The 10,241-nt window shown below is 40.6% G+C and overlaps 2 protein-coding genes across 2 annotated transcripts in view; one reads left to right on the top strand and one right to left on the bottom strand.

Annotated features, from left to right (window-relative positions):
* Window positions 1-227: 227 nt before the first annotated feature.
* Aptx (aprataxin) lies at window positions 228-1,786 on the top strand. The gene is made up of 4 exons (XM_029307698.2): window positions 228-518; window positions 860-1,154; window positions 1,311-1,444; window positions 1,517-1,786. The coding sequence occupies exons 1-4, from the start codon at window positions 395-397 to the stop codon at window positions 1,684-1,686; spliced, it is 723 nt and encodes a 240-aa protein (XP_029163531.1). The 5' UTR covers window positions 228-394; the 3' UTR covers window positions 1,687-1,786.
* Window positions 1,787-2,066: 280 nt separating this feature from the next.
* The window catches only part of Pdk1 (Phosphoinositide-dependent kinase 1), a 295,005-nt gene continuing 286,830 nt past the window's right edge, over window positions 2,067-10,241 (bottom strand). Inside the window, exons 4-6 of the mRNA XM_085485199.1 lie at window positions 7,636-7,881; window positions 6,069-7,511; window positions 2,067-5,928 (exon numbers count right to left, since the gene is read on the bottom strand). Coding sequence (XP_085341325.1) covers window positions 5,815-5,928; window positions 6,069-7,511; window positions 7,636-7,881 — 1,803 coding nt within the window. The 3' untranslated portion in view covers window positions 2,067-5,814. The remainder of the gene's footprint in view (window positions 5,929-6,068; window positions 7,512-7,635; window positions 7,882-10,241) is intronic.

Here is a 10,241-nt window from a genome sequence, read left to right as displayed (position 1 = left end):
TTTAATTGCTATACAATATTTTGCGGTGTGACAAAAATTAAAATACAATAGTGTATACTGTCAGAATACTACAACCATTTGTAGTCAAAACATTTGTAGTATTTCAATTGCGTATTTAAATAATCTTTGCACCTCTCCGAAGAAGCTTTTAATTTTGCGTTCTTTGCACAATTGGCTGCATATATCTAAAATTTAATTCTATCTAAGACAGCTGTTTTTTGAGAACACTATACAAACAGCTCTTTTCGGAACACTACTGCAATCAGCTGATTTCTTGCGCGATGTGTTTATGCCATTTTTTAAATTAGTGTATTTTATAGTATATATTATTTTATTTGTATTTTTTATTATCATAAAATGTATATAATTGAGGAAATGCTACGGCTTGCAATCAATGTACAAAATAATATATAATATAATTCAGCAATTAACATCGTTTGACACGAGCTTGACACATAGAAAGGTTAGAAGAAGTAATCTCTTAACTAACTGGCAATATAAAGTGTCAAAATTATCAGGTATGAGAATTATTAATTATCATTTTTCGAGTGAATATGAACTTGTCAGCATTAATTGACAACTATATAATTTCTATGTAGTTTCTTATGTAATTTTGATCTTTTACTTGTTCTTAAAAATTTTAACGTAATAACGAAATTGTTCAGAAAAATATTATTACACAAAAGTAATGTCAATTATTAATTTGTTATTTAATAATTTATTTATTCGTTTATTTTTTTAAAGTTGTGTAATTTATATATACATATATGTATATTATCTACATATTCACTTTTTCATGATAAATTTTTTTGTTTTACGATATTTATTTATATAATAAGAAATTAAAATGTTATAATAGTGATAATGAAACGTAAAGCCGAATCGAATACAAATAAACCAGCGACTTTAAATAAAAGTCACTGGTCTGCTGGTTTACTTAAATCAATGGAGGATCCTGAAAGTATAATCAAGGAAGATGACAGAATAGTTGTTATTAAAGATAAATATCCTAAAGCACAATTTCACTATTTGGTTTTACCAAAAGAGAATATACTTTCCATATGGCAAGTGAAAAAGAATCATCAAGATTTATTAATGCATATGCATGACATTGCTCGTGATCTTGTAGAAAATCAAACAGATCATGAATTCATGTGAGTTTTAAATTAAAATAAAAATAGTAGTATTAATAATATAATGACGAGGTACTAATATGTAAAAAAATATAACGAATAAGCAATATATATAAACTGAATTATATTTGTATATTTGAAATTATATATACTATAAAACGTTTATAATTCTTGTAGCATAGGATATCACGCGATGCCAAGTATGCAAAGATTGCATTTACATGTAATAAGCACGGATTTCAATAGTCCTTGTCTCAAAACCAAGTATCACTGGAACTCATTTACGACACCATTCTTTATGCATTCGTCAGGTTTGACTCGATATCCTTATTTGAATCCATATCTTTATTGGATAAATATCTTAGATACAGATTGAATTTTAGATGTATGCCGTCAACTGCGCGAAGAAGGAGAAATTAAAAAAGTTTCTTCGGAGAGATCCAAAGATTATTTAAATACGCAATTAAAATGCCATAAATGCGCAATACAACCGAAAAATATGCCAGATTTAAAAAGGCATATATTAACACATATTGATAAACAAAAACAATAAACTACTGAATGTATATAAAATATTTATAATGTAACATTTTTCTCCTCGATGTATTATTTCTAGAAAAAATAAATTATGAGATATATAAATGTATAATTTATATACATCGTGTTAAATTTATTATATATCGTTTCGTATCTGCATGCAAAAATTTGCAAATTTTGAAGGAATATTTGATACTCAATATATTTTGTGAAAATTAAAAAATTCTTAAATATATAGAAATTCATTTTTAGATATTTTTATATTATTATATAAATCATTTTAAAGAATAGTTGAATAATATTTTTTCATAATTATAATCTTGTAACAAGTCGCATTGTGAAGGAATTTTCTAGGGTAGGAATTTCAGTTCGCAAAATAAATCGAGAGAACACAGATTTTTTATGCGATATTTCGGAAAATTTACTATAAATAAATTTAATGTTATCCTTAATAGATCTTGGCGCCTATAATATCAATTACATTCTAACTATTTACAAAGTCTTCTCGTAGGTTGCGCGAGTGTACATTGACGGTGTGTGTTTTGTACGTATAAGTGTATTATAAGTATGTGTGTATGTGTCGTATATATTATACTTAATCTGTATACATTTAGTAATACTGCAATTTATAGTTGAAGCGTTTCTGCTGTATCGAAACAGTAGGCATCTGAATATTCGCAAGGCCCTGCTGTTATTGCTTGCGTGTCTCGCAGATTCATAAACGGTTCCGCGACGGTGTAAGGGTTCCGATTTTAAGTATTCATCTCCTCTGGGCAACTTTTTCTAGCTTAGTTAAATTAACTATCTATTCTCTTAGTGAACGTAGCGTCTCGTCGTAGTGTCTCTCTCTCTACGAAGTCATGTACGAATAGACTATCTTACTATGATATAATATAGTGAGAAGAAGGTATTTTAACGCACAGAGTCCAAAAAGAGCGCTAGAAATCTTGAAAGCGATGCTCGACGTTAAAAAAAAGTTCGTCAACGCTTCTTGGCCCTTCCGGAAAATCGATGCGTTATCGTACCCCTGAGAAGAAGCACGCGTTCCCATCTGAAAGTTTGCAACGCCTGCATAAAACGTAGAACTCGCAAAGTTTACCGCGATGGAAACGACGCGCCCGATCCGTTCTCCCTATCTCGTATATAGAAAAGGAAAAGATTTTGACATGTGTGTGTGTGTGTGTGTGTGTTTGTATGTGTGTGATACGAGATCGGTGATCGGATTTATAGTACGTACTCTCTCTCTGCAGAAAAGAAGCACAATGCTGACGCGTGTGTGATATATATATTTACATATAATCGGAAATATATTATATATTTATCTACGTTCGAAAAAATATATATTATATATGTATATAAAGACTTCGCGCGAATTATATATATATATATATGAACCAAAGAAGTTCCGTTGTGACATACGTGCTTCATTTGCGATGGAGAGATTACGCTGCTGAAATCGAGACGCGATTCGCTTAGAAGCGAAAATTTTTAACTAAGGCGATTCTCTCGCGCGATCGATTCTCACTAGAAAAAAGAAAGGGGAATCTGATCGGGACAAGACGATGGTTGTTCGCCCGTTCTCCGTTTTCGTCCGCCCGCACCGTACGCAGCCCGTCAAAAGCGGTCATTTTGACAAAGCCACTGGGCAAGCGAGGACAATGCCGATCCGTAAAAAGAACAACGAATCACCATTTTTTCGAACATTTCACGGCGCAACGCGCGCAACCATCGATCAACCGTTCCAATCGTCCTCCCAATACCCTGTTTATGTCTGCATCGTGCGAGAGAGAAAGGAGGAAAAAACGAGAGATAAATATTCGAGCGGAATCGCGAACGAGCCGTACCCGAGAATCAACGACAATTAAATCTAAGCGCAATTTTAATCTACGAAACGTTTATACACAGTTTCCCTATCTACTATTCACATTTTTTATAAATATTTTATATATATTTTATATATATTATAAATATATAAAATATATACATATATTTTCTTTCGCATATGGATTTAGTAATATACAAGTTTATGTACAAGTTCGGTTTATGGCTCGATTGCGATATCCCTCGCCGAATCGCGTCTCGATTTTCTCTCTTATCAACGCGGCAGTACGTATTTACAATAAACGTGTATACTTAAAAACAGCTAAGTCTAACGACAATAGTTGACGTATAATATAGAATATATATAATATATATATGTACGCAGTAACGTAGCAACAACGCAGTGGTGACGATAGTAATAGATAATAGTAGTAAGAGCGAGATATATATAATAATAATATAAATAGTTATAGAGTCGCAGAGTGTGATGGTAGCGATAGTAACACTAGTCTCTGTAATATTTATATACGACGAGCGTTGCGATCTTTTTTCGCGCGATATTTAAAAAGAAGAAAAATAATCATATTAATCGAAGAATAAATTATTCGAGGCAAGTAACGATAGGAATAAATTAACAAAAAAGCGAGGTCGTGTAATAAAGTAATAATAATTAAATATCTAATTAATATTTTATAAGCGAGGAAAATGAAATAACTCGTAATACTCGACTGTCGCAATAATTACGCGAACGCGACAATAATCGCAAAAATTTCACTAAAAATTATATCATAATAATCAAACTAATGACAACGACATAATGAAACGACGAATACGTTCTAAACAAATTTTCCTAGCGTCGCTTAAAGAGCTAGCAAACTCTCAAACGAGTCTATATTGCTATCTATCTAAGGGTCCTTTCTCAGGCGTGTAAAGTCTTTTGCGAAGGAGGGAAAACGAAGTCGTGTTTTGTCTCGTTCCCTATAACCCGTGTTCTCCATCGCTTCCTCTTTGTACGAATGAACGTGCGGAAGAGTACAAAGAACCGATTTTTCCCTTTTTCTCAATAATTTTCACCTAATTACCAATCGCGCACGCTCGAGTCCGCGAGAGAAGCCACGAAGAAATGGAACTAAGCGGGGACAAAAACGCGTCGTATGGTAAGACAACGATACTTGTTCTTTTCCTACTTACGTATCTACTATGTTACAGAGTAAGTGCTTTTACGCGGCCTGCTCTTCGTAGAAACGCGTTATAATATTTACAGAGAATATTCACGAAGGGGAACAAGAGTACGAACGAGAGTTTAAGGGGAAACGATGATGGACAATGTGAAGAATACTGTCGTGTGTGTGTGTGTGTGTGTGTGTGTGTATGTGTGCTGTGTGTGTACATCGCGAAGAGAGCAAAGATCGCTCGGAACGTCGCGAAATTCCGAGGATCCTTTACAGGCAACGTAAACGTTTCATTAAAGCTGCATGACTCGTTATCCTCCATTGCATTTTTCGTTTACTTTTTGGCTAAACCTCGACTAAATTGACTTCTAATTCGCGGGGTAACGGATGAGGACGCGTTTTTTATTTCATCTAAATATCGCACCCGACGCGTATAAATTTGACTACACTTAGGAATAAAGTACTATAATAGCGGCTGTGCGACGCTGTTGCGAGACGCCTATGGGACAAGAGAAATACTTTTTTCCGGAATGATTTTTTTTCCATTTTTTTTCTCCCTCGAAAGCGCCGATTCGCATGAAAATTTGCTCGTACATTGGATTATCGTGTGATATCTCGAGAATACTAAAACATCGAAATTTATGGACGCGTGGACTTTATTTTCTTTTGCCCCAGGCGACCTCGATCTCACGCCTGAATTGCGTCGCACACGCTGCGAATTCACGCAGCCGAAGCCTTGGCTAAAAATTTCTCTAATCCTCCGTCTTTCCTTCTTTGTTTTAACTACACACGCACAGCTTCGAATGGCCGCGCGCGCGTCGTGCGATTCTCTTCTAAAGGGTCTGACAATAAATAGCGAACGTAAGTAAAGATAATGAACACCGCACGACGGATGATTCTCTACGACGGAGTAATCGCGTTTCGGAATTTTTTACCTAATGAATTTTTGCCTAGAACTGTACAGAGCGCGGTTCGGCGCGCGACGAGTCTACTTAGTCTATTTTTTTTACAACGGGCTATACGCGAACAATTGATTCGCCGTCCTTTTTCGTCGGGAACGAGATGATCTTGGGATGATCTCGTCGTTCACTGACACTTTACCGTTGCTCGCTATATGTCCTATATTTCGAATCTCTCCCGAGCGTCCCTTTCTAAGCGGCGGTCGTCTCCTGCAGGCCGTAACAATGGACCCGCATCTCTTCGATAGCTCTGCACCATTCCAATGCGAATCCCTCGGGATCTTCGAGATAGTACGTCCTGTTTGGCTAAATAGAAAGAAGACAGAAATTTAGATATATTGTACTCATAGAGATAGAGTGAAATATTTTCAAGTGCGATTTTGATCTTCAAAGTATAAAAATGCAGTATATCTTATTCATTAGTATAGTAATTTAAAAATACTCACCGTATGAACGAAGAAGATCTTGAAATTTTTCGGTTCGACCCTCAGTTCGGGGCTCCAGGGTATCTCACCCTTGAGCGTTTTAGTGATGGCATCGACATAGTATAGGTGCGGTCCGGTAGTGAGCAGGAGCATTCTTCGCCTGGCGAACAGGCCCTTCCTCTTATTGACGAAGCCCTCCTTTATAATCAGATTACCCTCGACGAAGACGTTCCACGAACTCGTGCGCTGTTTCTCCAGCCGCATCCTGATCTGCTCTGGCGTCAAGTCGGCGATTTTGGCGCCGCCCTCGATGTTGTTGTTGATCCGCCTTCTTATTGACTTTACTACGTTCGCGGTCGTCTTGCTCACGGGTTTGCTGATAGCGCTTTGTTCCCCACCGGTAGTATTGGTGGTGACATCATCATCGTCATCGGTATCCTCGCCGATACCCAGTCCGAGAAGCCTGGTGAGCTGTTTGTCGTCCAAACCAGGTTCGAGATTGTCGGGCACCCTGTACTGCGACCTCAGCTCCTCGTGTTCCGATGTTCCAGGAAGATATGGATAGATCGGTGGTGGTGTCTGCTCGTGGAGGGTCTCGAAGTCGACGCCCTCGAAAAAGGGATGCGCCCGGATGCTAGGATAACCAGAGCCGTGCTCGTCCAGAGCGCCCAGTCGCTGTGCCGGTTCCAAAACCAGGAGTTGACTGACGAGCGACTTTGCCAGCTCGTCGAAACCGTCCGGTATCTCGTACTCGAGTTTCAGGATCTTTTGGAATATCAAGTACTCGCTTCTAGAGCGGAAGGGCGGCAGGCCGGCGACCATCTGGTAAATGATGCAACCCAGGGCCCAGAGATCGGACGCCCTGCTCGCCGTTTTGTCGGTCAGTAACTCCGGTGACACGTATTGAGCAGTACCGACGAAGGAGCCCCTGCGTTCCCTGCGGTAGTGCTGCTGCTGGGCGTCTGGGTCTCCGTCCGAGGCTGTCGTCGTCGTCGTCGTCGTCGTCGTCGTCGTAGTTGTCGTCGTTGTCGTCGTCACCGTTTCTGGATCGTCGAGAATCTTGGCGCTGCCAAAGTCGGTGATTAGCACATGCATCTTTTCGTCCAGCAGGATGTTCTCCGGCTTGAGATCCCGGTGAATGATACCGAGTCCGTGCAGGTACTCGAGACCGCGCAGAATCTCGGCCGAATAAAACTTGGTGCACTCGATGTCGAAGGAGCCCACCTTGTTGATGTATGGCAGGAGCTCGCCGTTTTTAGCGTACGATAGGACGAAGTAGAGTCTCTCACTGTCCTGGAAGGTGCAGAACAAACGCACGAACGAGTGCTTGGCGCCCGCGAGCATGTTCAGCACGTCCTTCTCGAGCTTCACATACTCGGACTTCTTCTCTTTGAGTATGTGACGCTTCTCGCACACCTTGATCGCGTACTCTTTGCTGGTATGGATATCTTTGGCAATGTAAACCTGTAGAATCAAAGCAGATTCGCGCTCAGTTACCTCATATACTCTATTTAAGCACAAAATTCATTTTGATTACATGCATCTCTCTTTTCACATTTAATATATTTAACATGAGAAAGAGACTTACGGTGGAGAAGCTGCCTTCGCCGATCACCTTGCCAAAGATGAAGTCCTTTGGGGTACGCTTGTGCGTTGGTGGGTTAATGGTGGTGAGGCTCGGGTTCGTCGTCGGTGGAACCCGGGGCGCCAGGGTGCTGGGCGGCGCCACCACACCGTTGGTCACGTCGTTCGTCGGTGGAGACATTCTAGACACCGGCCCCTCCACCGTTACTGCCGGCTGTGGCGAAACGGTAAGCGCCTGGTTCGCCACACGCTGCAACACGAAGAATGCGCGACTCTGTTAGACACACTGCGTCTGTGATCGTCTGACTTGGCTCTATTCTCGCGCGCGACTAGCGATTCGCTAAAATGGGACCTACAGCCTTGTCGACTTGCAAATTTATACCGATAACGTTGGCTGTAATATAAACTTGATAAGGTGTCGCGAGTCAAAAGTCACACGCGCGTGATATAAGTATCGCTTCGCTTCTAACAGCGATTATTTCAAATTGAGGCAGGTCTAAATTCGATTATCTTGCGATTCGTCGAAAGAGAATTAAAAAAAAAAAAAAAAAGAAAGAAGGAAAGAGACTGGAACGAGACGATCAGAAAATTGCGAAATTCGATGTACATTAAGACTCGCGTTGCGTCCTCATTATCCTTTCCGCTCCGGAAGACGCGAGAGACGCTCGCGCAGAGGAGGAGGCGCACGAACCTCCCGTGTCCGGCATTTAACTCCTCTCATCCGCCAACGGCCGTCCGGTACCAGGAAATCACGTACCGGAAGCATGACGTCACCGTGACCGACCGACCGTCCGGCACGTGGTCGCGCCGTGCGGGTCAGAGGATGATGATGATGATGATGATGACGGCGGCGCGTCTCTCGCTCGCGCCACGCAGAAAAATAGAAACGCATTCGTGATGCGGCCACGCACGGCCCACGCGCGCTAGAAGATCAAGGCTGCACGCGGCCGAAGTCCAAAGTTTACGAAATTAATCGCGCGCGCGTCTCACCATATTTCTATATATTATATATGCATACATATTTTAGATTTAGAAAAAATATCTTTTTTTTTCGCGAAAGCGCATCCTCTTTCGGAGTATAATATATGTAATATTCTAATTCATATACACATATATTAGGGTTTAATGAGAATCGTTGGCCGGATCCTTTGCACGCAGAACGGCTTTATAATGATGAGAATTTCAAGATCCATCGTGGGGAAGGGGACGATTCCACGCTACCGTTAACAAGGTTGCGACGCAAAATCGAAGGTACAGGAACGAGTCGTTTTCCCTAGCGGATTTCCCTTGTTACAACGGAACGATATTATTGTCAGCTACCTCTCGCTCTCTTTCTCTTGAAAGAGAGAGAGAGAGAGAGAAAGCGTGATGCAGTGCGTAATTGTTTGCTCGCATTATAATACACTAAACGACTGGGCCGCTCTCTCACGCGCGCTGATCTCCGGTTCTTCCTCTTCTCATAACAGAAAAAAATTGGCAAAGGAATAGGTACTGGAGCGTAAAAGGTATTATAACGCGATACAGGTTGAGCAACAGATGTTCTACCTGGTACCTGCTCGCAGGGGGTTGAAGACGATTTAATACTGCTACGTTTAGAGAGGTATGAAATTCAATGGTCGAAGGGGTTAGAGAGGAGCTCTGGAAAACCGGGCCGGATAGAACGTGTCGAGTGCTCGAGCAGTATTTCCGTTCCCGAAGAGGATCACGATCGCGCGTGTTCTCGCGAGATAAATGTCCCTTTACGTGCAGTCCTAATCGTCCCTCATTTCCGGCTCGAAAGACGATCGAGTCTCGCTTCTTTCCGCCGTCATTATCATTGCACTTCCGCCGAAAAACGATCCTCGCATAGAGTCTTGTATATACAAAGCGTTCGCAACAGGTTTCCCGCCCTCGACAGGATGCGTGCAATTTTTTCACTCGGTCTTCTTCTTTCTTTCAAAAAGTCTTCCCATTGACAAGGATGATCGAAGAGAATATAACAATCTCAGCTTCCAATTGTCAGAGCTAAAGATACTCGAGAGAAATCTGGTTTCTATTCTTACAATTTTTACTTTAGCGTTTTCTTTTATTCAGAATCTTGATATATAAATAAAGTTCGCGATATTAAAATTTCATTAGTTAAGTGGCTCGATGTATTAATTAAGGGAAAAATCCCATCGTGCGAACAGCTGACGCAAAATAAAATAGAAATAAAAACTCCGAACGTTAAACTCGACTATGCATATAGTCTCGACGGTAGTAGTGTATCCATATCATTAATCTTCGTGGATATCTTATCAGGACTAAATAATGACGGAATAATTACGTCTACTCTACTGGAAATCATAGCATGATGAATGACGCGAAACTGCAACTGACGACAGCCTTATGCGCGGGCTCGTTGAATCCAGCTTTACGATTATTTGCGACAGCTGTTCGACATCAGGGAGAAACACTCTCCGCGAGTCTGTTTGAGTCTGCGGCGACGCGGAGAGTCGATACTAATAAATCAATAATAGTAATAACAATAATCGTCGCGGACAGCGAAGTCACCCGCGAGAAATGATAATAACAAGGCGGACGATCAATATAATTAATTGCTCGCGAACCGAGTTAATTACACCGCGATGT

The sequence above is a fragment of the Nylanderia fulva genome, unplaced genomic scaffold, assembly GCF_048542155.1.
Source record: "Nylanderia fulva isolate GAGA-0341 unplaced genomic scaffold, ASM4854215v1 Scaffold35, whole genome shotgun sequence".
Lineage (NCBI taxonomy): Eukaryota > Metazoa > Arthropoda > Insecta > Hymenoptera > Formicidae > Nylanderia > Nylanderia fulva.
The sequence above is the reverse complement of the archived record's forward strand: the minus strand, read 5'-3'. Positions and strand labels throughout refer to the sequence as shown.

What these genes read in the sequence shown, in the direction of transcription:
- Aptx (XM_029307698.2), top strand. Translation starts at nt 395, where the DNA reads ATGTACAAAATAATATATAATATAATTCAGCAATTAACATCGTTTGAC. An exon ending in CAAACAGATCATGAATTCAT is followed by an intron (nt 1,155 to 1,310) that starts GTGAGTTTTAAA and finishes TAATTCTTGTAG; the next exon opens with CATAGGATATCACGCGATGC. An exon ending in ATTCTTTATGCATTCGTCAG is followed by an intron (nt 1,445 to 1,516) that starts GTTTGACTCGAT and finishes ATTGAATTTTAG; the next exon opens with ATGTATGCCGTCAACTGCGC.